General features: G+C 43.8%; 1 protein-coding gene across 1 annotated transcript; it reads left to right on the plus strand.

The window, feature by feature from the left end:
• Positions 1-6,732: 6,732 nt before the first annotated feature.
• On the plus strand, positions 6,733-26,246 carry POGLUT1 (protein O-glucosyltransferase 1). The gene is made up of 11 exons (XM_080919142.1): positions 6,733-6,860; positions 7,503-7,593; positions 8,075-8,218; positions 10,416-10,551; positions 12,904-13,025; positions 17,144-17,203; positions 19,182-19,281; positions 20,388-20,446; positions 22,368-22,535; positions 23,688-23,744; positions 24,622-26,246. The coding sequence occupies exons 1-11, from the start codon at positions 6,749-6,751 to the stop codon at positions 24,776-24,778; spliced, it is 1,206 nt and encodes a 401-aa protein (XP_080775268.1). The 5' UTR covers positions 6,733-6,748; the 3' UTR covers positions 24,779-26,246.
• The last annotated feature ends 570 nt before the right edge of the window (positions 26,247-26,816 follow it).

A 26,816-nucleotide genomic window follows, 5' to 3' on the forward strand; every position in this document is an offset into this window, starting at 1 on the left:
TTCCATCGCCCAGGAGCTGAGGAGACGTGGCAGCGCACAGCAATGACGTCAGCTCTGCGTCGAGCTGGCCCCCGGAAACAGACTTGCGGCCCCAGAGCCGGCTCACCACCCTCCTGGCGCACCTGCGCAGTAGGACTCTCCCGACCGCCCGGGCTTTTCAGCCCACGCGTGGGTTGCGGGCTTTTTGTTTGTTTTTTTTTGCTTCCTCCCCCCCCCACATACACACCCAATTCCCCTGGCTTCGGTCAGCTGGTGTCTAGAGGAAAACCTTTAGGAGAGGAGGGAGATTTGGAGATGCCACCTAAGGTCACGCCATTCATAGGCAAACGACTGTAGCTGGCACTTTAGACTCCAGCCCCTCCCCCCTTCGCAGGGACTATGTTAAATAATGAACTAGGTAGATGCTAGAAATAAAAACCGAGTTGTAGAAAAGTTCAGCCTAGTAAAAAAGAGAACGCCGCAAAAAGCGTCAGTAATGCTGTTAATAACAAGAAGTGCACAGTTAGAAGCACATCTGAGGTCCAGGGATGGTCCTGGGCTCCAAAGATGAGTAAGCGTTTTTCCAGTGGACAGTGCGCGGTATATAAAAAGATAAGGAGAACTCAATAATACAGCTTATTTTACCATGCTGACTTCAATCTCCAACCTTTACCCCACCAAAAAAAGATGGGCAGCCCAGTGATGCATTCTGGAACTGTCGGTAGTTTGATATTAAAACAGTATTAAGAAGAAGCTGCTTGGTGTGTTGGTGGAGGCCAGAGGCTCACAAATTCAAGGTTATCTTCAACTACATTGTAAGCCGGTGCTGCATAAAACCGTGTGTTTGTGTGTGTGTGTATGTGTGTGTGTGTGTGTGTGTGTGTGTGTGTGTGAGAGGGAGAGAGAGGGAGAGAGAATAGAAGAAAGCAAGCAAGCAGGTAAGTACTGCAAATTTTAAAAATTAAAATAACCCACAAAACTGCCAATTAATATTAGCCAATGAACTAAGGAGATGGTTCTCAAAAAAAAAAGAAAGAAAGAAAGAAAAGAAAAGAAATACAGGACTTTTAATCCCAGCATTCCAGAGGCAGAAAGAGTCAAATTGCTCAGTTTGAGGTCATACTGGTCTGTGTAGTGAATTCTAGGCCTGCTGGGACTACAGTCATACCTTGTCTCAAAGAAAAATAGCCAATAAACATGTTTAAAAATGTTCTACATCCTTACCTCTTATAGAGATCAAGGAACTCAGAAGAGACCAGAGAACAGGAAGGCTTTAAGGAAGCAGTAGATGGCTGGAGAGATGACTCAGTGGCTAAGAGCACTAAGTGCTCTTCCAGAGGTCCTGAGTTCAGTTCCCAGCAACCACATGGTGGCTCACAACCATCTGTAATTGGATCTGATACCCTCTTCTGGTGTGTCTGAAGACAGCGATGGCGTTCCCATATACATAAAATAAATAAATACATCAAAAAAAAAAAAAAAAGGAAGCAGTGGGTGAGGAAGGTAATAAAATATGTGATATAAAAGAGGAAAAGGGAAAACTGAAGGAGAAAAGGTATTGGCAGGAAGTTAGTGCAGGACCGTGAGAGGACATACGAAACTAAGTAGGTGTGAAAATGTGGTAAAAAACAAACAAAAAACAACAAAAAAATTGCTTTGTAAGTTAATTAAGAAATAAAATTTTATTTTTAAAAAATCCCCCTCAAATCAAAATGAGAATTTATCTTCTCCAGACATCTTTGTATCAACTGGAGGATTAGTTAAACTTTATTGGAAGTTATTGCCCCCACTGCGCTATATATTTCATTAGAATTTCCCAACCAGGTTGTAGTTTAGTGACGGAGCACCTGCTTAGCATAAGTGACCTTCAGAATTAAGATCCCCAGCACCGAAAAAGGAAGGGAAACTTCAAGGAGTGGCCACATAGGCCTGAGCTCTCAACCTTTCAGACATGGAGGCCTGAAGACTATGAAGAGTTCAATGTCATTCTCAGCTGCATGGTGAGTCCAAGCCAGCCTTGGCTATAGAAGACCCCACCAAAAAATAAAGTAAAATGAAATAAACCTGCAGACATGCTGATAGCACACAACAATTCCCATTTTAGAGAAGAAATGTAAGAACTGAAACCAAACAACTTGTTGAGAACAACTTACCTACACTAAGCCAGAATCGAAAGAGGTTTGTCTGAAAGTGGCCTAGTGATAAAGCAAAATAGAAACTGTCCCTTGATGGAGGAAGAAAGTCCCTTTCTTTTTTTTACTTAGTGTCCCTCCCCAATTCTTTCTGCTGAAGGGATGTCCTCCCATAGGCTGCATTCCTGCTCATACTTGCACATGGCTTGCCAAGGCCTTCCTTATAGAAACCCAGCCCCGGTCCCATATGCTCCCTGGAGGGACTGAGGAAGGGGAGTGTAACAACCCAACCGGACGTGCTACAGGATGGGATCCAGACTTTAAAAATGATTGGGCTGGTTATGTTGGAGGAAGGGGGTTGGGGTTGAAGGTGACCAGGAGATTTTAGTTTGGGGTCTCTCCAGTCCACCTTTTCCCTAAGTCCCATCTTTTTCATTTGAGACCAGTAATCCTCCCGTGTGTGTGTGTGTGTGTGTGTGTGTGTGTGTGTGTGTGTGTGTGTGTTTGTGTGTTGGGGGGGTGTAAGCCTGGGGGATTGCTGCGGGACACCATCCCCCGAACCATTCCTACTCCCAGCCCCCCCCCCAAATGTAAATAGCAGGTACTGACTTCCTGAGGTTAGATTCTACATCCACTTTCAAGAAGAAAACTAGATGGGGAAGAGAAAGTCTGGGTCCATCTCAGGAACTCCCTGCAATCCCCAGCCTCATACAAGTCCTTCCACCCTTTGAGCCTTAGAAAGTGAGATGGAAGGAGATCTCCATTTTTCTCATTTGGCCTCGAATAAATCTACCTCCACCCACTCCTTCATCCTCCGTTTCTGATGATAGAGTAGCATGGAATAGGAACTTTACCTTGCTATAAAACAATGGCTAATATCAAAACCACTAAGGTGTCGAACCATGGCTGTCATTAAGCCCAGTAACCCCAGCTGGGACAAGCAGCAGGTTCCTCTCAAGTTTGAGTCTAGCCTGAGAATACACATTCAGCTTGTCTTCTTCACTTTCTTTAAGTCACACATGTGTTAAAGATTCTGCTAAGCTGACCTTCAATTAGAAGTTTGTGATTGTAGCCACTTTGAATATTGTGAGTCCAGAGCCAAATTATCTGATGCTACTGTTGTCCTTTAATTGAGAAATGTCTCTCATAATTTGAGTATTTGAATGATTGGATCCCAGTTGGAAGAACTATTTGGGAAGGATTAGGAAGTGTGACCCTGTAGGAGGGAGTTTGTCACTGGAGACAGACTTTGAGAGTTTAAAGATATTTGCATTTCTTGTTTGTTTCTTTGCTTCATATTTGTAGTTCAAGCTGTGATTCCTCAACTTCCTGCTCCCTCTGACAATCCTTCCCTCCACCATTACGGACTCTAAACCTCTGGAAACATAAGTGTAAATAAATTCTTCCTTTTATAAATCCCTTTAGCCACGGTGTTTTTTTTTTGTTTTTAATCACAGCAATAGAAAAGTAACTCATGCAGAGATCTCTGGCCTCTTTAAGTGAATATTCATTGCCCACCACTGTCCTACCTACCAAAGACCAGCCTTGGCTTGGAGAGGGGTTCTGAGAAAGGAATGTCTAGGAGCAGTGAAACAAAGGACTCTAAGTCAAATTGTGGGTTCCAGCTACTGGCCTATGTTCTGAGGGAGGCAGCTATCTAGACTGCTTTCTCTCAGTTCTTCATTCTTTCTCTCTGATCTGCTTTCTCTGGAGGTCTCCAGACTGCAGTTCTCTCTTGCTATTCTAAAAAATTCTCTGAATAGCTTATCTCCTGCAGATAAGCCCAGTCTTTTATTTAACATATCAATCCAGTCCATTTGCTCCGGGTTTCCTTTTGATTATCCTATGAATCAGCATCTAGAGCCCCATAATTCTTATTCTTAGGAGACTACAAGCACACGTCTTAGTTTGGCGTTGCAAAAGAATTCAGAGATCTGCCTACCTGCTGTTAAGCACAGATGCTAATAAGTTAGCTGGGTGAGAAGTTGTACCAAAATTACCATTTCTACCACATCTGGGCCTGGATGCTGTGTTCCAGGCTGACCTTGAACTCAGGAATCTGCCTGCCTCTGTATATGCCTGCCTTTGTATCTTTCTGACAAGCTGGTTCATACTGTAGCAGTCTCTGTTCCTTTAGATTCCTAAAGACTCTCATAATTCATGTTGCATCCTTAATTTTGCATAATTGAGAAATTATATATTTTCAAACTCATGTTTTCAGAGTTCTTTTCCACAGCCTTAAGGGCTGTTCAGAAGGACCCAGCATTTACCATTTTTCTAAGAGATTAGCCGTACCTTGGCCTCCTGGATTTGTGCTGTAGGATTATCATAGAGTCATTAATGTTAACAGGAAGAACATTCCTTTAAGAAGGAATATAAAATATGTACATTATTATACAAACAAGACTTATGCCTATGGCAGCCATCTACACTTGTGGAGGCCTACATATGCTGGTGTCATACTCAGGAACCCTCCCACCCCCAAGTGAGACATGAGAATGGAAACGCAAGAGGTTAATTTTCTGGAGTGTCAGAGTCCATCCTCAATCAGCCCTTTGTGGTGACTGGAAGGAGACCCCGAATGGCTATAGCAAGCAGTTTTTATACTTTTTAGGGGTACAGGTTACATCAGCAAGGTTACAATTTAAACTTATTGGCTAAGCATATTAACCTTTGAATCTATTGGCTAGCAAGCATATGACACACATTTGAACTCTATCTGGAACCAGAGAGAGGGTCAGGTGACTATCAGTACATTCTGTGGGCTTTTTTCAAGAATGTTCCTGCTTCTCCCATGAGGATGGAACTTGCCCTAGCCTTGACCTGAGGAGGGAAGCTGGTACTTGGCCTAGTCTTGACCTGAAGTGGTGGGTGTAAGGCTGGTGAAAGCCCCTAGAGACATTCAAGAACTCCTAGCAATCCTCCTGCCTCAGCATCTTGAGTGCTAGAATTGTAGGAATGAGCCATCATACCTGGCTCTTGTGGTTGTTTAAATAGCTAGCCACTGCCTCCTCTTCCTTGTCTTCTTCCTCTGTGTCTTTATGTCCTGCAGGACTGCTGGGATATAGGCGTTTGCTACCATGCCTGGCTGAAATAACTAGCTGGGAGGGTGGTTGTTGGTTTTTGTTTGTTTGAGACAGGGTTTCTCTGTGTATATCCCTGGCTGTCCTGGGGGGAACTTGCTCTGTAGAACAAGCAGGCCTTAATCTCAGAGATCCACCTGCCTCTGGTTCCCTGAGCTGGGATTAAAGGCATGTTCCACTACTGCCTGGCATTCAAGGATACCTTTTGCTCCATGGCCAAGTGGAGGTTACACTACATACAGGCTCAAAAAAAAAAAAAAAAACCACCAAAAATGTTTACTTTCCTTAGGGCATTAAAACTTCCTTTCTTTCTTTTTAAAATCATACTGGCCCAGGTTGCACTGGCCTCTTCTTTTTAATAAAAGATTTATTTGGGGCTGGAGAGATGGGTCAGCAGTTAAAAGCACTGGCCGCTCTTCCAGAGGTCCTGAGTTCAATTCCCAGCAACTACATGGTGGTTCACAATCATCTGTAATGGGATTTGGTGTGTCTGAAGACAGCTACAGTATTATATGTGTCTGTGTGGGTATGTGCACTTGAGGGCTAGTACTCACTGAGGTCAGAGGCTAGACCCTCTTGAAACTGGAGTTATAGGCAGTTGTGAGCCATTGGTATTAAAAAATTTAACTCAAGTCCTCTGCAAGAGCAGTGTGTGCTCTTGGCCACTAAGTCATCTCTCTAGTCCTTTTAGGTCTTTTAGGCCTGATTACTGTGAGGCTCCTGGTTTGTTGTTTGCTTAAAAGAAACACTAACACATTTGAAGTTCTGAAGTTTCAGTCCATGTTTGGGAAAGTCTGACAGCATGTACCTACAAACTTTAGAAGCTGAGGTAAGAGGATGATTATGAGTTGGAGATCAGCCTGGGCTATACTATAACACTCTATCTCAAGAATAAAAGAATTTAATGATAAAATATGTAACTTAATGGGCTGGAGAGATGGTCCAGCGGCTAAGAGCACTGACTGCTCTTCCAGAGGTCACGAGTTCAGTTTCCAGCAACCACATGGTGGCTCACAACTGTCTGTAATGAGATCCGATGGCCTCTTCTGGTGTATCTGAAGATAGCAAGCGTACTCCTACATACGAAAAATAAATCTTAAAAAAAAAAAGTAACTTAAAAAGAAAGTTGACTTTGCTTATTGATATTCTGGTTTGGTATGGCCTTTTGGAGCCTACCACAAACCTCAGCACAAGACAGGGGTTTGTTTAGCTTGGCTGATTTGTGTTATACTGGTTATAAATTCCTATTAAAAAGCGAACTGTGCAACCTTTTGTGGCCTAACAGGATGTATCCATTCATACGCTCAATAAATGAGTTGTTTGGTGTTCTGGAAGCTGAAGCAAAAAGCAAACCACCTCCGACCTTCGGTTTGTCACAGAACTGACCATTATTAAATGTGCTATCCTAATGGGCTGCCAGGTGTCTTATTTCCCAAGCCAGGCTCAGGCAGGCCAAGAGGAGGCCTGGGCAGCCATCTTTGTATAGGGCAGCTCCCACGTGCCGAGATATCCGGTGCCATTTTTCTGCCGGGCGGCGCTTCCGCGGGCGTGCGGATGGGAATCCGCAGTGGTCTGCGGGTGATGGAGCGGCGGGCGGGCTGTCGGCTTAGGCCGTGGATGCTGTTACTGCTCCTGTTCCCGGTGCAGGGCCGCCAGAAGGACTCAGGTGGGCTCCGGGCAGGGCTGAGCTTGCCGCCACGGCTCGGGGTCCGCTCGGGTCCCTGGGTGCTCGCTCTGACCCGCGGCGCGCGGAGGATGCTATGCGGCTGCAGCGCGAGCTGGGCAGCGGGCGGGGGCGAGCGTTCGTGTCTAGTGGACCTCTTCTTCTGGTCCTAGACCCTGAAGAGCAATCCCATCCTCCGGAATTGAGGATGGTAGGAAGAGGGGGATGTCCCCTGTTTACAGCAGAACGCTTTTCTGTGCTTCCCTAGAGGACGGAGGGAGGGAGGCACTTAGCTGTTAGGACAGAATAAAGGAGGATTACGTCCAAGAATTTGCATTGATTGTCTCGATGGGGCTCAGTTTGATTAGGTGAGACTCCATGTCGAAGTCCAGTGTCTCCATAACTTACTGAAGGCCGAAAATTAAGCTTGTGACTTTTCCAATTTCATAGATACCTGATGGCGCAGGTAGAGGAGCAGACTTGACTCAAGCCCCGACAAGTAACACAAAGAATCCTTGGCATTTCCACTACTGGGAAAGGAAGGGGATTTCTTCAAGTGTTGGTCTTCTGTTGCTTCTGCCTGCTGCTTGCAAATACGAATGCCAAGGGTATTCTGTTAACTCTCGTTTCCTTCACTTTTTGAAGGCTCAAAATGGAAAGTATTTATTGACCAAATTAACAGGGCTTTGGAGAATTATGAACCATGTTCAAGTCAAAACTGCAGCTGCTATCACGGGTGAGTTTATTGATGTGTCTCTGAGCTGGATTCTTGTCATAGGGACCTGCCCTAAGTCCCTTGAGAGATCTTGGTGGCAAGTTAGTGATCAAAGCATGTCTTGAGAGGCTCTCTTAATGTGTGGGAATGCCCTGGGAGGGAGAGGCTGTTTTCTCCACATAGCCTCTATTTCTTATGGTATTTACCAACATGTGCTTTCTATTTCTCCTGAAAGCTGAATCTGTCAAAGATTCACCTGATGCTAATGATACTGACTGAAACTCACCCTGTGCTGAAAGGGGATGTGATTTATTCCCTGGTTATTGCAGCCTGTGCTCTTGAGTTTGATATTCTTCAGTTACGCATGGCGCTCTTGTCGAGGAGTTGCTTATTCCCATCTTCCCCCTGCCTTGTGTATTCTCTAAACAAAACACTTGGGTATAGATGGGATGGCATCAGTCTCCTGGCCTGCTTTGGCTCCATGTTTTCCACTCTTGCACAGCGTCATAGAAGAGGATCTGACTCCTTTCCGAGGTGGAATCTCCAGGAAGATGATGGCGGAGGTGGTTGGACGGAAGTTAGGAACCCACTATCAGATCATTAAGAACAGATTGTTCAGGGAAGATGACTGCATGTTTCCTTCCAGGTATCCTCTGGTATCCTCTGACAGTGTTGTACTCATTACACATTGGTGCTCCCAATCCAGCTAGAGGTTTTTGTTTAGTTTTGTATTTTAATGTGAGTACATTGTTGCTGTCTTCAGACACACAGGAAGAGGGCATCAGATCCCATTACAGATGGTTGTGAGCCACCATGTGGTTGCTGGGAATTGAACTCAGGACCTCTGGAAGAGCAGTCAGTGCTCTTAACCGCTGAGCCATCTCTCCAGCCCTCTAGAGGTTTCACAAGTGCATCTCTCCTCGAATTTCAGTATGGATAAACTCACCTTGCCTGGGATCTTATATTATTTTTATATCAGCTATTTTGTGTAAGCCTGGTGTGCATCACTAACTATGATGGCCTTGGCTCTGTCCCTTCTCTTTGCCTGTCTCCATAGCTGTGAGGAACAGGCTCATGGAACCTGGCAGGGAGATTTGGGCTGTAGAGGGAAGTGAAGCCAAGGGATTTTTGAGTGCCTGTTGCGGGCCAGTTATGCTTTCAGGGTTATAGTAATAACTAACTCATTATACAGTCTTTATTTAGTCTTCTATCAGAATATTTAAATCACTCCTTACAACATCCCTGCAAAATCTGACTAATACAGCCATTGCTGTAGTGAGCATTTTTATGTACACACCTTTGATTGTGCTGGTCATGTACATGCATGTACACACGTGGGCTAAATTCCCAGAATAACCAGGCGAAGTGATGTATTTTGTTTTTGTTTCCCATGCTCTTAAGAGATATTTTAATTAATTGACTTACTAATTTATTTGAAATAGCATCTCATTATATAGCTCTATGATTCCAGCTCATCTCAAGTTGGCCTGGAACTTGCTGCATAGATCAGGCTGGCCTTGAACTCAGAGTTCTAACTGTTTACACCTCCATAGTGCTAGGATTAAAGATGTGTGCCACTGTGTTTGGCTTACATGTTCTTAAGTAGATCTCATACCCTCTAACACAATGCTATTAGAGTTTTTAAATCTTTGTCAGTCAGCTTGTTGACGTTGACTGGTTTCTTTGACACTTACTTATTACTAATACAGTTGAGTATGTGACGTTTATGAGCCATTGACTTTACTTTGGTAGTTGTCTTGTATGTAAAACTGGTGGTTGTGATCCTGGGTCTTAGGAAAGTCTGAAGCCATGTGGTCTATATGCTAAGTTTCAGGCTAGCCATGTTGCCAAAAAATTCTGATCAGTCCATCAGATGTTCCTCCAGAATGTTGCTGGTTAGGATCTCAGAGACTAGAGACAGAAACAAGCTAACCATCTTCCCTGTCTTTTATTCATTCGTAAATAAATTCTCTGAGGGTTCTCAGGGAGTCTAGTCCAAAAGTGGTCTCCTGGTCTTTCTGATTGTGTCAATGCCATTTCTGCCTTGCAAGACTGATTTTGATAATGTTCTGTGTTTGGTTCGAAGGTATGAAAGGTTTCCTTCCTCCAGACCTAATCACTGTATAAAACAAACAAACACAAATGGTGTCAGAGAGAGTTTTCTGATACGGTCACAAAACATCTGAGACAAATAACTGTGGCAGGAAGGTTTACTTTGGCTCATGGTTTCAAAGCTTTCAGTCCATGGCCAGATGGCTCTCTTGCTTTGGGGGCCAGAAGTTATGTAGCACAACCTGGAGGGTACGTGGCAGAGAAACCTGCTTACCTCCTGTCACTCGGGGGAGGGGTGAGGAAGAGAGAAAGAACACCACAGCGTATAGTCTCCTTTGAGGGATTAATTACCTTCTGTGATCTAAAACCACCTACCTCTTAATGTGTATCAGCACCTCTTTGTCAGGCAAAGGTGAAGACCACACACCCCAGTCCCACACCATAACAGCGCCCGTGTGGGAAGGAAGGCCAAGGAACTCAAAGAGAAAATACTGTCTTCCAGTTTCTGTATTGAAATTTGCATAGTCTGTGTCAAGGAAATAAAAACCAGGTAGCAAACAGAGAAGCTTTGTGAGTAGAAATGGAATTCTCTTCACAGTTAGGATTGTTGGAGCAATTTAGCTCAGAAGGGTAACCTGCCCCGTGTAGGTAGTCCCTTCAGAAGCATTGCTTTCAGGAGACTGCAGTGGGCTGGTGATCTGGATACTGGTTTGCCTCACTTTAATGTTAGGATCCTTCCTACAGCCTGCAGCCGCTGCTCTGATGAGCTTGTGTTTCTGTCCGGTTAACAGGTGTAGTGGCGTAGAACACTTTATTTTGGAAGTGATCCGTCGCCTCCCTGACATGGAAATGGTAATCAATGTCCGAGATTATCCTCAGGTTCCGAAATGGATGGAACCTACCATCCCTGTCTTCTCCTTCAGTAAGGTGAGGACAGGAAGGGGCACATGGGCGCAGAGGGCGGTCCTCTGGTAGGGCAAGAGATCTCCCCCCCCCCCCCAGTCAGATGGGTGATACAGGAATGAGCTTAGTCTGTGTTAATTCAGTCATATAATAAGACTGAGGAAATAGCATTGAAGACCCATCCATAATGTAAGAGGTTCAGTGTCAAAAGCTAGGGCTAGGGATGTAAGAGGTTCAGTGTCAAAAGCTAGGGCTAGGGAGCAGTGAGGTGCCTCAGGAATGTAGAGCATTCAGAGAAGGGTCCAGGAAAGCTCATACTCTTAGTTAGAAACCATTTCCCTTGTGGGGGAATGTCTTGCATTCCTATATTATATACGGTAGCCATGGTGCTGAGTGCCGTCTGCCTGTCTGTGTCCCAGGTACCCCCAACATAGCTGAAATGACGATGGAGGTGCTCAGTAACTCCATGGTTTATGTCTAGACAGTGTGTTGTTCAGATAGGCTTAGGGTAGCCAAGAGAATGGAGAGGAGAGGCTTGGGGGGAGTCCTACTGTTAGAAGTAATTGGTGACAAGTGCCAACTTGGAGAATTTGGGGCAGAAAACAGCTTGTCCAAGCTCAGGTTCACACAGATGGTATATTGGCCGGGGCGGAGCCTTCTGTAGAAACCAGGCATTCTGAGTGGGATGGAAAGACTCAAAGAAGATCCATAATCTTTGGGAAAAGGAACATGTGTTCTGGTTTGGTTTCTTCCAAGCAGTATTCTTACTTTGTGTTGTTTTTGTGTGGGGACAGTTGCACATGGATGTACATGTGTGCACATAGAGGTCAGCCATTGGTATCATGCCTTAGGAGCCATCTCTTGGCCACCCCATTTTGTCTTTGGCACGGTTTACTTTCTCCCTAGATATTATTTCCTGCGTTGTGAGTGGTTCATACTGATTTATCAAAAGTGCCAACATGACCTTGAGTCTACTCGCTTTTCAGCTCTTACCCTCCCATCCCCATCCTCATCCCCCCCACAGTCACTGCTTGGCTAGCTGTGGGGCTTTGTTGGGAATGCTTGATGAGTCATATGCTGTTTCCCAAGAATTCAAGAGAGGTCAGACAGCACCTCACACATGAGGTGTACATAGCAATGAAGAGACGGCAGATAAGAAGCTTACAGGTAGTCATGGAATAGAGGTAGCCATGAAGAGGGAACACAGGGTTTCACATTTTACCAAACGTAAGTGAGTTGGACCTGGGGACTTCTGCCTATAATCTTAGCACTGAAGAGGCAGAGGTGGATGGATCACTACATTTGAGGCCAGCCTGTTCTATATAGACTCTACCTGCATTCACCCGTTCTACCCTTGGCCCTTCTAATCAATAAACAGCTGAGGATTTATGGTAGAGCCAGTGTAAGCTCAAGGGTGACACACACAGTATTGGGTGACACCAGATTGTTTACTAAATATCCATCACAGTGCATGCGTGTGCTTTCTCCCTCTTCCTCCTTCCTTCTCCTTCTCTCTGTGTGCATGCTCTTTCTCTTTCCCCTGGGGTTAGTGAACTCACCAGATAGCAACTTCCCAATAAATGTGCCTTTAATATAAAACACACACATACATACACATTCATTACACACTATCCTTTTAAAATATTTTAAGTCATTTTGTATTGAAAAATCAACCCATAGATAGAATCTCCCCCATGACAAGGAGATTAAGATATGGAATCAAGCACTCGATTCCAGCCAGCGGTGAAGAGGAAGGGTTAGCATTCAGACTACTATAGTCAGTGGTATTTCCTGATTCTTACTCTCAAAATACCCCCTGGGGAAGAACTAGGAACTGGTAAAGCAGGGAAACACCAGGATGTGACAGCAGTTATGTTTTGACAGAACTGATTGTTCATATTTGGAAATATTATCTCTCACAGGCTTTTAAAAAAGGAAACCCTCTAGAATTTTGAGGAACTGAAAAAAAACTTGACCTTAATGATTAATATGATTAAAATTTCTGGGATTCAAGGGGTCTATTACTTTTTTTTTTTTTTTTTTTTTTTTTGAGACAGGGCTATTTTGGAACTCACTCTGTAGACCAGGCTAGCCTCAAACTCAGATCACTTGGTGAGTCTGTTACTTTAGCCTGTGGTAGTCTAGACATAGGTGATGTTTTGTTCTATGGTGCTGGGTATTGAACTCAGGGCTTCCTTTATGCTAGGTGAATGCTAGAATCTAATGTCTAGAACCTAGACCTCTAGACAAAGAAGATACTTCTCTGGCGGGTAGGCACTGTAAAGGCATTTGTCCCAACTCTATATGAAGAATGCAGCCCCCTACTTCTCATTCTCTTCCAAAACTTACATAGATGCCTTTCTGTTTCTTTTAAAGACATCTGAGTACCATGATATCATGTATCCTGCGTGGACATTTTGGGAAGGGGGCCCTGCTGTGTGGCCACTTTATCCCACAGGTCTTGGACGGTGGGACCTCTTCAGAGAAGATCTGGTAAGGTAGGTCCTTGAGGAAGGTTTTATTTTTTTTCCCTCTTTGTGAGTTTCCTTGAAGTAAGCAGTAAAGTAGTCATTAATTTAAGATTACTACCTGGGCTCAGGAGATGGCTTAGTAGGTAAGAGCTCCTGCTACATTGTATGAGGTTCTGAGCTTGGGTATGTAGCATCCATGTAAAATTCAGGCCTGGTTATGCATACCCATAACCCTAGTGTTCAGGGGCCAGACAGAAGCAAGTGGATCCAGGGAGCTTGCTGGTGAGCTAGTCCAGCTAAAATGGTGAGCATCAGGTTCAGTGAAAGACCATGTCTCAAGGGAATGAAGACTAACATCTGCTACTTTCCTCTGGGCCAATATACATTTATAGGTGGCTATACACAAATGTATACACACACAAAACATAAGTCAGGAGACTGTTAATAGCATAAGCAGTTTTGCGTGTATAAATATTCATGTTGGGCCTACGCATATAATTTAGTTGGTAGAACACTTGCCTGGCATGTGTGAAGCCCAGGGTTTGGCCCCCAGCACTGCATGAACTAGTTATGGTGGCTTATGCCCATAATCCCAGTGCTGGGGAGATGGAGGTAGGGGGTTCAAGGCCAACCTCAGCTATGCAGTGAGTTTGAGCCTAGAAATCATAAGACCCTGTCTCTGAATGGAAAAATCTCTGTCTGTCAAAAATGGGCAGAAGAATCTCTCCTAGTTTGTCAGCAGGGCCTCCAAGGGAAGGGTAATAAGAGTCTTGAAGCTTTTTAAAGATCTTTTTCTCTGTGTATGAGTGTCTCCATGCATGTTTGCGTGTGTGCTACATGTATGCATGCCTAGTGCCTGCAGAAGTTAGAGGAGGGCACCAGATCCTCTGGACCTAGAGTTGTAGATGGTTTGTGAGATGCCACGTGAGCACTGGGAACTGAACCCAGACCCTCCAGAAGAGCACTGAGCACTGAGACTCCTCTCCTGCCTGTTTTCCTAATTGCTTTACATTTCAGTTATTCTTTAATTGAGAATTAACCTTTTTCTTTTGACATAGGGTCTCTCAGTACCCCATCCTGACCTCAAACTCAAGTAATGCTCCTCTTTCACTCTGGGATTAGACATGAACCACCATACTTTTAATCACTGTCATAATGAAAGTAAATTAACTGAGCTTATTGTGAGGAGTTAGATAATTGGTTGACACAGGGTAACCCACGCTGCCCTTGAATGTGCCATGTAGCTCAGGCTGGGTTCTTAGACTCTGAATCCACCGGGATACTGGACTTTGCCTTCCCAAATACTAGTATTGAAGGTAGATACTGCTCTGACTGGCTTTTAAGTATTACTTGGGATGTACTTGTACTTGGTGCTAATGATGGGTTGTAGCAGATCCTTAGGTATATTAAGGACAAGTGTGTTTCAGATACTTTCTGTTCATAACTGAGGTGCCTTAGCCTATTATTCCATCCTACTGTGCTTTTCAGGGCCTGATCATCTAAACTTCCTAAACCGGCTATATTTTACACTCATGACTTCCTTGTACAGTATTTGTGTTATTCTGGTGATTCCCTGGTGATTCCCTGGTGATTCCCTGCCCATATAATCAGTCTTGCTATACAGAACAAGGTCACCGTGAATTTGACACTTTCCTGCAAGTATGGTCCAAGATTCAAAAGGGACTGATAAAAACATAGAGGTGTTAAAAACCAAAGTGAGCCCCCTACCCCCACCCCATCTTACTACCCCCCCCAAAAAAAGCCCAAAAAAAACAGAAGGCCAGCCTGCTTTCTGTTACATCAAGCATGCTTGTCAAGTCTTGGAAATACTTGTATTTGGGTTGGGTAATTTCTTGTGGTAAGGAGCTGGCTTATTCCTTAAAGGATATCTAACATCTCTTGTGTCTGCCCACTAAATGCCAGTTACAGTTCCTCAGAAATGTTTCCAGATGTAGCCACATGTCCTATGGGTAGGTAGGAAAGCAGAATCAGTGGCCATGAGGGCTGCGGATGTGGTTCGGTGATAGAGCCCGTGCCTAGAATGTACAGGGTACTCACTGGCCAGTGTCTACATTGTGAAAAGCAGGAGGAGGACTCAGCCACATGGTGAGTTGAACAGAAAATAGTTCATTCTATTTGTTTTTGAGACATATAGCCCAGGTTGACCTCAGATTCCCTCTGCTGTTGAGGGTGACCCTCAATGATTAATCTTTCTGCTTTTACTTCCCAAGTGCTGGGCTTATAGGTATGTACCACCACTCAGAGCTGTGGAAAGGATTTCCTGTTCTTTCTCTTTTTGTTTTATTTTTTAAAATTACTTCTTACGTTTGAATTATGTGTTTCTGTGAGATTATGCACAATGACAGACCCAAAGAGGGTGTTGGATCCTTAGGAGCTTCGCGCTCTCTCTCTCTCTCTCTCTCTCTCTCTCTCTCTCTCTCTCTCTCTCTCTCTCAAGATTTATTTATTTTATATATGTAAGTACACTGTAGCTGTCCTCAGACACACCAGAAGAGGGCATCAGATTCCATTACAGATGGTTGTGAGCCACCATGTGGTTGCTGGGAATTGAACTCAGGGCCTATGGAAGAGCAGTCAGTGCTCTTAACCGCCGAGCCATTTCTCCAGCTTGTACTACATGATGTTAACTGTTGAGACTTCTTTCCAGCCTCTAAACTTCTTAACCGGAGTCTTACTTGGCTGTTGTGGGTAAGGGGAGTCCAGATATCATACTTTTGATCTTGTGATTTTAGCTTTATGCTTTACTATAGAATCTGAGACAATGCTTGTGTCATTTCCCATTGAATACAAAAAGATAAAACCCTCCAATCACTGCATAGTGTTTTTACACTGAATAAGAAATAGTTGTGGCCTTGAGCTGGAGAATCTGGTAAGAATTGTCACGAGGTATAGGCCTGCCATCATAGCATTCAGGAAGCAGAAGCAGGTGGGGCTCACTGCAAGTTCAGGGGCAACCTGAGCTAAGTGGTGAGCTCTAGGCCAACAGAGGCTATGTATCGAGAGCCAGTCTTTAAATGAAACAAAACAAAAAGGAAGTGCTAGCCCAGCCTGGTGGTGAACACCTAGTGTAATTCCAGCACTTGTAGGGCTCAAGCAGGAAGAGGAGAGGGTATCAGGACCAGCCTGGGCTGCTGGGCTAAACACAGCATTTGTTCAATACACAGTGTGATCCTGTTCCAAAACGAAAGGGAAAGATGGGACTGGAAATGTTCAGTTGGTAGACTGCCTCTCCAGCACACACAGAGCACTGGTTTATTTCTCAGCACCACAGAAGCTGGGCAGTGTTGGCACTGCCCTGTCTTTTAGTGCTTGGGAGGTAGGGGAAGAAAGAACAAGAGTTCAAGGCCAGCCTGGGCTACATGTGATCCTGTCATAAAAAAGGAAACTAAAGGGTGAAAGGGTGGGCCAGGTTAGCTGGGGGCCGTGGAAATCCAAACCTTTCTCTCAGTGAGTGTGTAAGAAGCTTGGCACTATAGACCTGCACTCTACCTAGACCTCTGGGGTCAGCATGTGTTCTCCGTTTCTAGAACACAGCTCCACCACCCCTCTTCTTCTCCAGTTCAGCCTTCCCTTCACAGGGCGCAAAGACTTCTCTGTAGGCGGGGGATGGGGAGCCTCTGTGAAGGCAGTTAACGTGTTGTGAGCCTGAGTTTCAGCGAGGAAGGCTGGTCACGATAATACTTCTAACTACTGTGTTCTGGGGACTTTATTGCTTTCAGAGCACTTCATGAAGCTTTAAGAAACCCAAGGTCCTTTTAGATAGCAGAGTACTACCTCTGGGGAATCCTTGCTTTATTTCCAAAACATGAATTCCCTTTCACTCGGTTCCTTTGCATTTCTTGTCACTAGCTAGTTTTATTAATAGCCTTGCACTTAGAGAGGAAACCCTGTCTGCAAGTTAATGTTACTGAATTGGTGAATTTATAGCTAGCTATTCCTGGCAAGCTCCTTCAGATTGTTGAAATGCTAACAAAAGGGCTTGTAGTCTTCTTGATGGCTTGTTTTAGTAGCCTTGAACAGGTTTATTTAAAGGCACAACATTCTGAACTAATCTTCAGAAATTGGTAAAACATACATAGTCTAGGGAAAAGCCCCAAAAACTAATCGAAAATCTATATTTTTAGGTCAGCAGCACAATGGCCATGGGAAAAGAAAAATTCTACAGCATATTTCCGAGGATCAAGGTGATTATATTTTCTGATCTGTAATAATGATGTTCCTTCAAGCAGTGGGTAAAATTATGTAACCTTAAGGGTATAATATATCTTACTGCTTAAAGGAAAAGGTAAGATATTTAAAAAATTAATGTGGAATGATGCCCAGGCATAGTGGCACACATTTGTAATCTAGCACTCAGGAAACAGAGGCAGATGACTTCAGTTTTGGGTTCAGGACCAGCCTTGTCCACATAGTGGGTTCCAGGATGTCCTGATCCAAATAGTGGATTCCAAACCCTGTCTCAAAACAGCCACCATTACCACCACCCAACAGAAACTTAAGACTTGGAGGATCTTTTTATTTATTATATATGAGTACACTGTAGTTGTCTTCAGACACACCAGAAGAGGGCATTAGATCTCATTACAGATGGTTGTGAGCTACCATGTGGTTGTTGGGACTTGAACTCAGGACCTCTGGAAGAATAGTCAGTGCTCTTAACCACTGAGCCATCTCTCCAGCCCTCCCATCTTGTTTTTCAAATTTAAGTGTTTTTTTTTAATTAATTTATTTGCTTTACATATATCAGTACACTGCAGTTGTCTTCAGACACACCAGAAGAGGGCATCAGATTCCATTACAGATGTTGTGAACCACCATGTGGTTGCTGGGAAATTGAACTCGGGACCTCTGGAAGAACAATCAGTGCTCTTACCTGCTAAACTATCCCTCTAACCCCATTTTAAATATTATACTGGACTTTACAATGCGTACCCAGCAAAGGTCAGTAGCTATTCTGATAGGTGGCAATTACGTAGCCACACAGCTGGGAATAACCATGATCCTTCCAAAAAGGAAAAGCATTCCCTGAAATAGTGCTATAGTGACCAGAACATCATTGTCTTTGTTAGGGTCACTATTGGCTTTGATAAAAAACCATGACCAAAATCAACCTGGGGAGGAAAAAGCTTATTTCATTCACAGTTCAATATTAACAGTTCATCCTCAAAAGCTGTAAAGACAAGAACTCATGCAGGACAGGAACCTGTAGTCTGGAAATGATGCAGAGACCATGGAAGGGTTTTGCTTGCTTGCTTGCTTGCTCCTCCTGGCTTGCTCATCCTGCTTTCTTATAGAACTCAGAACCACCGTCCCAGCCAGGGGTGGGACCATCCACAGTGGGCTGTGTCTTTCCCCACTGATCACTAATGAAAATGTCTTAATCTGGATCTTATGGAGACATTTTTCTCAACTGAGGCTCCCTCCACTCTAATGACTTTTTTTCCGACAGGCTGACATAAACCAGACAGTACAATCATACTCTTAAGATCAGATGCAGACCGGATGTGGTAGCATACACTTAGAATACTAGTGGTTGAGAGTTCACTAATCAGGATCAGAAATTCAAGGCCACATTTGGCTCTACAGTAAGTTTGAAGGTAGCATGATGTCTCAGAGTTTTACCTCTGTGGACAAACACCATGACCAAGACAACTCTTAAAAGGACAACATTTAATTGGGGCTGGCTTACAGGTTCAGAGGTTCAGTCCATTATCTTCGAAGCAGAAACATGACAGCTCCCAGGCAGGCATGGTGCAGGAGGAGCTGAGAGTTCTACATCTTCATCTGAGGGCCACTAGGAGAAAGCCGGCTCTCATTGCTCACCCCCACAGTGACACACTTCCTCCAACAAGGCCACACCTAATAGTGCTACTCCCCGGGCCAAGCATATTCAAGCCACCACAAATGGGCTACATGAGAACCTGTCTTAAGCCTATATGTAAGCAAAGAAAGACTGGACAGTCCCTATCTTTGATGGGTAAAGTGGGGATAGTTTGAATAACCAAGAAGCCTCACTGCCCAGGCTCCTCTTCCTTTGCTGTCCCAGACCCAGTGGACTACCCTGTCTGTGCCAATGGCCATTGTGCTAGCTAAGTGCTACTTAGGGATTGGGAACCTTATGGTGTAGGCCACATAGATTGATGCTCTGTATTTTCTCTGTAGGACAAGCCCAGAAAGAGATCCTCTCATTCTCCTATCTCGGAAAAATCCAAAACTCGTTGATGCAGAATACACCAAAAACCAGGCCTGGAAGTCTATGAAAGTAATCAGCAACCATCTGACTCGAACCACAGCAGTGCCACCTGGGTAGAGTTTGAGATGAGGTTTCCTCGCAGTGGTGAGAGGAGTGTAGAGCAGGTTCCACGCAGTGGTGTTAGCATATGTGTAAAGTGCTTACTCCCAGACTTTACTCATTAAGGAAAACCTTTAGCTGGGGCTGGTTTACAATTTCAGATGTTTACGTCATTATCATGGCAAGAAGCTTGGCAGCCTTCAGGCAGACATGGTGTAGAAGAGTCATGTCTTGGGGGACTCTCTTCTGCACTGGGTGTCCTTAAAGTTTGTCTACATGGTCACACACTTCTTCCAACAAGGCCACACCTCTTATAGTGTCACTCCCTGTGGGCCAAGCATATTCAGACCTAATAGTGCCACTTCCCATGGGCCAAGCATATTCAAACCATCACAGTGCATTATCATCATCATTATCATCATTTTTCTTTGGGAAAATTTAGAAAGCTGGATCTTTATTATTGATTGATTGATTTTGATATTGATGGATTAATTTTGAGATAGGGTCTTCTGTAGCCTAAGCTGGACTTGAGTTTTTCTCAGTGTAGCTGAGGGTGACCTTCAACTCCTGATTATCCAGCGGTAAAAATCCCCCATTGGGATTACAGGCATGGTCTGGGCTGCGAAGCCAGGCACAGACGTGGGCTTTTGTGAGAAGTGTCTGCCACCTAGTGAAATGGTAGCAGTGGCTTGCATATTTATTTGTAAGTACTTTCCAGGCCCACCAAATGTCTTTGTGAGTTCCAACCATAAGCCCCATAAGCCAGCAATGTGTATATGTAGGATTCACACAGAGTGAGGTGGGCTGTACACCATGGCCTCTTAGGTCAAAAGAAGTCAGCATTACTTCAGGTGAGTTCAGACTTCAAAACTAGATGGACCTCAGTCAAAACCCCATTGTTGCTATTTAAGATCACATGACACTGAGCAAGTCCCAACTTGAAACCTTTGATCTAGTGAAGATACCTCCTGGGGAATGTTAGGTTCCTTATGATACTTAAATGAAGTTGTGTCGGTGGCAGCGCATCTGCCCATAAATGCTCTTGCTAGTGGTGATAACTTTCTATTCACCTACAGGATACTTTGGGAAAGCCGGCTGCTAAGGATGTGCATCTTATAGATCATTGCAAATACAAGTAAGACTTCCCCTCTTTCTCTCTCCTCTCTCTCTTCTGTCTCTCTTTCTTTCTCTCCCCTCCCTCTCTCCCTCTCTGTTGTAGCCCTGGCTGTCCTGGAACTCACTCCGTAGATCAGGCTGACCTCAGAGATCTACCACAACCAGCCTAGTTAATTAATTTGGTTGGCTTCTATTGAGGCATGCAGGCCACTGCCCTGAGTCCTGTGGGGGACTACAGAGAAGAGTGAAACTGGTTAATTAGTGTGTCAGGATCACAGCTCTCCACGCTTCCCCATAGTTAGGTTACATGTTTATCTGAGTAGTGACTGTAGCAATGAGGGCTACAGTGATAACACAGTAGTAGACGTGTGCTCACTCAGCATACAGGGGGCCCTAGGTTCTTTGTAACAGACAGACAAACATCATAACTAAGAATTAGCTAAGAAGGTGAACTGAGGCTTGGAGGACAGTTAGGGTGGGGCTTGGAGGTAAGGACAATGGCTATACCCAGGGTCGGTGCTTCTCTGTGAGGTACATATGTGAGAAATGCTGAGAAGAGAACAACCTTTGCTTAGAGCACTTGTTGAGGACTGATTAGCTTAGACGTGTTCTCCGGGCACTTCTCAAGAAGAGGGAGATGTCTGGGAAGAGGGACCCTCTTTGACTTAAGGAGCTACACAAGGGGAAATTAAAGGATTGGGAGCCTCACCCTACTGTATAATGCAGTATGTAGTGAGGATGAACTTGAACTCCAGACCCTCCTGTCTCTAGCTATGAATGCTGGGATTATAGGCATCTTCTCTTATGCCCAGTGTGGAGATTTTTCTTTTTAAATTATATTTTTAGCATATATTTATTTCATGTTGAGTGCATGTGTGCCATTGCATACATGTGGAGGTCATATTACTACAACTTTCCACCCTCTGGGCTCTGGAAATTTAAGGCGAGCACCTGTGGAGCCATTTTTTTACAGCCCAGTTTTTTTTTGTCGGTATTTTGTTGTTGTTGTTTGTTTGCTTGTTTTTTGTTTTTTTTTTTACAATACTTTTGTATTTTTAAAAATTTTTGTTTTTAATGTACATTATTGACCATTTTTTTCATGTATGTCTGAAGTCTACAAAAACCAAACCGAAACCTATTATTTCTTTTCTGATCCTGTTTTCCACCCAGCACACAGCTGCTGGCCTCATATAGCTCTTTTTGGAGAAATTATTTCCTCATGTTTACCTGACATTCCTGAAACAACCTGCAGCTCCAACCCAGGAAAAGCAAGGAGTTTATGGAAACTGCACAGAAACGTACTGATGTGTCCTTGGAGACTGAGAATAGGCATGGTGGCTCCGTGCCTACAGTCTCAGCACTTGGGAGGATAAGGCAGGAGGATTTTTGTGAGTCCAAGGCCAGCCCAAGGTAAAACATGAAGCCATGTTAATAGTTGGGGTTTCTATTGTTACAATTAAACACCACAACCAAAATCCACTTGGGGAGAAAGGGTTTATATCAATTTATAGCATATAGTTCATCATCCAGGGAAATCAGGGCAGGAATTTATGGCAGAAACCTGAAGCCAGGGACCAAAGTAGAGGTCATGGAGGGATGCTACTTACTACTTGCTATGGCCTGCCTGCTCAGCCTCCTTCCTTGTGTAACCCAGGACCTGCCCATGGGTGGCACCACCCACAGTGAGCTAGGCTCTCCCATGGCAATCAAGGCAAATTGCTAGAGGATATTTATCAATTGATAATCCTTCCCAAATGACGCTAGTTGATGTCAAGCTTTCAACTAGCCAGCATATTATGCCTCAAACAGTAATATAAAAGATACAATTAGAAAGGGAAGGAGGGAAGTATTAAAAACGGAGATGGGAGTGGCAGAATGGGGAAGATCCTGTTTGTGGTAGCAGCTATACAAAATGAAGTGTGCTTTCTTCTCTTTTTCAGATACCTATTTAATTTTCGAGGTGTAGCTGCAAGTTTCCGGTTCAAACACCTGTTCTTGTGTGGTTCGCTGGTCTTCCATGTTGGTGATGAATGGGTCGAGTTCTTCTACCCACAGCTAAAGCCATGGGTTCACTACATCCCAGTCAAGACAGACCTCTCCAATGTCCAGTAAGCACTCATTTTATGTTCTCTGGATGATTTTATTTTCAAGTGAAAGCTTCTTACTCCTTGAAATGTTTGGTGTTGTGCATTATCTAGGTAGGTTATAAATTTAAGTTGAAGTGTTTTAATTTAAAGTGCCATTTCTAACATAACATGCAGAAGAACTGGAAAGGCTTTGATCTCTCAACAACTGAGGATAGATTTGGTCTTGTCATGTTGCCATTAGGATTTCAGGTACAGCGTAAGAATTGTCCTGGGTGAAGCTTATCGTCATGCTCATGATAGGAGGAGATAGAAAAAGGTATGGAGAAGGGCCAGAAATGTGAAGCCAGTTCCCTCCTCTGGCTCGAATGAGGATTTGGAAACAAGTTTGGCATTTAGGTTTTGTATTCATATACTGGAGGGGAGCAGAGAGCATGTACACCCAGGAAAGAGCACAGCGTTGCATATACGCGCTGATCAGAGAACAGCTTCCAGGGCTCTGCTCTTGCCTTCCACCTTGCTGAGGCGGGGTCTCGTTTCTACTGCTGTGCTTGTCCTGCTGATTTTCCCAGCCCCGCCTCTTGCTGAGGTCACAGATGCACACCACATCCAGCTTCTCGCCTAGGTTTCCAGGGTAGAAGCTCCTCAGGCTTCTGCTGCCACCTGCTGAGCCATTTTTCTGGCCCCAGAAATTATTTTTCACACTTAATTTTTTTATTGTCATACATTTTTTTCAAAAATATATCCCAAGCGCTTATATAGTGGAAGAGCTCAACACTCTATCTTTACCCTTTTTTTTTTTTCTTTTTTCTTTTTTTTTTTGGAGACATGGTTTTGTGTAACTCAGGCTGTCTTCAAACTTGCTATATAGCCTTAAACTTCACACCATGCCCCGCGTGATTCCTGGTTTGGTTGGATTTAACTTTTTTTCCTTCGGAATTACTTTATTATTTAGGTATCCGAATCTCTTTGCTTTAAAGAATTGATATCAGGCCAGCAAGCCCCAGGGATCCATCGGTCTCTACCTTACTAACAGGAATTAAAAGCACAAGCCACCATGCCTGGTTTTGTATGTGGGTCTTGGAACCAAACCTGGGTCCCTGTGCTTTCGTGGTGAATACATTAGTAGCTGGGCCATCCCCCAACCTCTACAATGTTGTGGTTCTTGTCTTTTAGGGAGCTGTTGCAGTTTGTAAAAGCAAATGATGATATTGCTCAGGAAATTGCTAAAAGGTAAGCTCTATTATTTGTCCTTTCTTGTCCATCTCATCTGTCCTAAAGTTTTCTACATATAGTTACCATGGTAATGTCCATACCTCAACTTCATTACAAAGACAATCCAGAGTGAAAGCTGCCCTAGAGCCAAATGGTACACACATTCACAAATGTTCCATAGCTATGCAAACAGATTCCAGTCTTTTAAAGAAGTCTCCTGTTTTTAAGTTGTATATGTAATTGTGTGTCTATGTGTGGGTGTGTGCACATCAGTGCTAGTGCCCAGGAGGTGAGATGCATAGAACCCCAAGAACTGGAATTAGAGGCACGAATGCTCCTTTGCAAGAATAGTAACCACTGAAGCCCCTCCCCAGGCCCTAGGCTTCAGTCTTTGAGGAACTAAGATAAAAGTTTTTAGCTGGGCATGGTGATTCACACCTGTAATTCTAGCAATGGAGAGACTGAATCAAGAGAATTGCTGTGAGTTCCAGGATAACTTAGGCTGTGAAATGAGTCATATGAAGAGTCAGAAGTTTCAAAACTCCAAACAAGGAACAAAACAAAACAGCAAAACTCAAGTGCTTAAAAATGAGTATTCAATCTTAGAAAAAAAGAAAAAAGAAAGAAAAGAAAAAAATTGTGTATTCATCATATATTATTATGTAACAAATTTTTTGAGCTATAATAATACTTTATATAATAAATTAATTGAAAAATGAGTATTCGCTGGCAATAATGCTTGCTTTTAAGAAACAGATGTTAAGTTTGTTGCTAAATACATGCATATGGATATGATGTTTGTGAGATGCAGGTGAGTTAATTCAAATAAAATACTTGGATAAAGTACCCAACCATATGTTGTGATATAAAATATTCTTGTTAATCTTCTGTCTAGGGGAAGCCAGTTCATCATAAACCATTTGCAGATGGATGACATCACCTGTTACTGGGAGAACCTCTTGACTGAATATTCCAAATTCTTGTCCTATAATGTAACAAGAAGAAAAGATTATTATCAGATCACTCCCAGACGTTTGAAAACTGAACTGTAGTACCCATCGCGGGACCAGAATCCTGACATCGGATCTGAGATGCTCTGTAGTGAAATACTATGATCATGACGCCTATACCTGAAAACCTTTGGCCAAGCTAAACATCCAGTTTTTCTTATCATGTTGAAGCCAGAGGGACTCTTGAGAAGGATCTAGTATATGTGTAATGAGCAGAGACTTTGATTTTCCTGTGGTCAATCACAGTTTGTGCCTCAGGTCACCCACATGTATCATCACTGTGAAACTGACTGGGTCCATGTGAAGATGCGCTTTGTCCTCTTATTTGGAGCAGACCACCCATCGTTTGGAACTAGTACAATACACTAGCAACTCTGAAGTTATTTTAGGCTTGACCTCTGTTGCTTTATCTTAATGTAGAATTCCTTTGAAGTTTGTGAAAAATACCACAGCAGTCACTTCCTCCGGAGTCTAAGGAAACAGTGGCTCTGCCATGGGGGCCCTTGGAGGTCTCTTGTAAATGCATAAGTTCTTTGGCACCCAGGAGGTTTCCATAATGCCTCAATTGCATGAGTAACTTCTGCAGTTGGATTTCAAATTTCCATTTTGTGCCTTCATGCCCTTGCCCTTTTTATTCTCTCTAATGGAGATAAAGAAAAATTTCCCGGTACATCCAGGAAGCAGTCTCATTAAAGAACTATGCCCCTGTAATAGTCGCGATTCTGAAGTAGAGGCAGGAGAATGAGTTTGTGGCCACCCTCAGCTACACAAGAGTTCAAGGTGCCTCATAAACTGGAACTCACCTTTTGCACATCTTTTATTTTGCCATCTTACATTAGTAGCAGCAGGACCACCTTGATTTGCAGACTACAATCTTCATATGTGAACACATCCTGAAGTGGCAATTTATAGAGCGTTCGGCTTTCGCTTTTACTCCTGTATGAGGTATTACTGGAGTACCTCCTTATTCTCCTTCTGAAAAAAGATGTGTGGACAGTTTATTTCAAGCTCCAGCATCACCCTGAACCTCCTTGGCAGTTGTCGGCTCAAGCCTGTATTGTGTGCCCTGTGCCGCTTCATAGTTACTTGGCTGTTTCTCTCATCGTTTGTAAACTTATGGATGGATCAGAGTGATGTTTCACTGCTCTTGATGTCTCCAGCACAGTGCCTCATGCAGATTAATTACTGGACAGCTATTGGGAGGATGAGTGAGTGGGGAATGGATGGATATACTCGCCTGGCTTAACTGAATTTTATTTTTAAATTGCCCGGTTTCCTGCTCCAGTGGGGATGGGATACATTGTAAGAAATGGATCAGTGCAGATCCTCACTTGCCCTCTGGAGTCGTCAGGAGTGTCTGTTTTCAAAATCAGATCTTAACACTTACCTGTGAACCTCACTGGAGGTAATATGAGAATGGTGCGTGACAAGCCGTGTGTAAAGCATATGCTTTTGAAAATAGTTTGTATGCTCAACACTTTTGGAGATTTTGTTATCATTAATACAAACTCGGTCCAAAACTTAACCACTTGCTTCCCCAAAAATCTATCTACTATAGAAAAGGTTACGATTGTTTTCAATATAACTAAATATATGTTTTGTAAGAGTTGTACTTGGTGAACCTGGGAAAGGGAACCTGCTGACTCAAGAGAAAACTGACCCTGGAAAAAGCTGTTGTGTTTGATGAGCAGAAGTCAGCAGCCCTGAGGGACAAGCGTTGGTTCCAGACAGGGATGATTGAAATCCTTCAGTGTTGGTTCCCCGTTAGCCAGTCCGTGTCCTGAGGATGAGAGATAGAGTGTATTTTGACTACTGCCCATGACAACATTTTGACTGACAGTATTGCTTTGAGACCCTGGAAGCAATACTGAGTATAGGGTACAGAAGAGGCAGTGTTTCTCTACTGGTAAAAGAAGGAAATCTCCGACGGCTTGGGGGATATGGGGGGCTGATAGTCAGGTAGAGAAGAGGTGAGACAGAAGTGAGGTGAGCTGTGGCCAGGGTCCTAGGGAAATCTGGGTACTAGGTAGCGAAGGCAGCTTTGAATCTTTGGGGCGAGGATGTAGCTGAGTGGTAGGAC

Source organism: Micromys minutus, assembly GCF_963924665.1.
Source record: "Micromys minutus genome assembly, chromosome: 7".
NCBI classification, from domain to species: domain Eukaryota; kingdom Metazoa; phylum Chordata; class Mammalia; order Rodentia; family Muridae; genus Micromys; species Micromys minutus.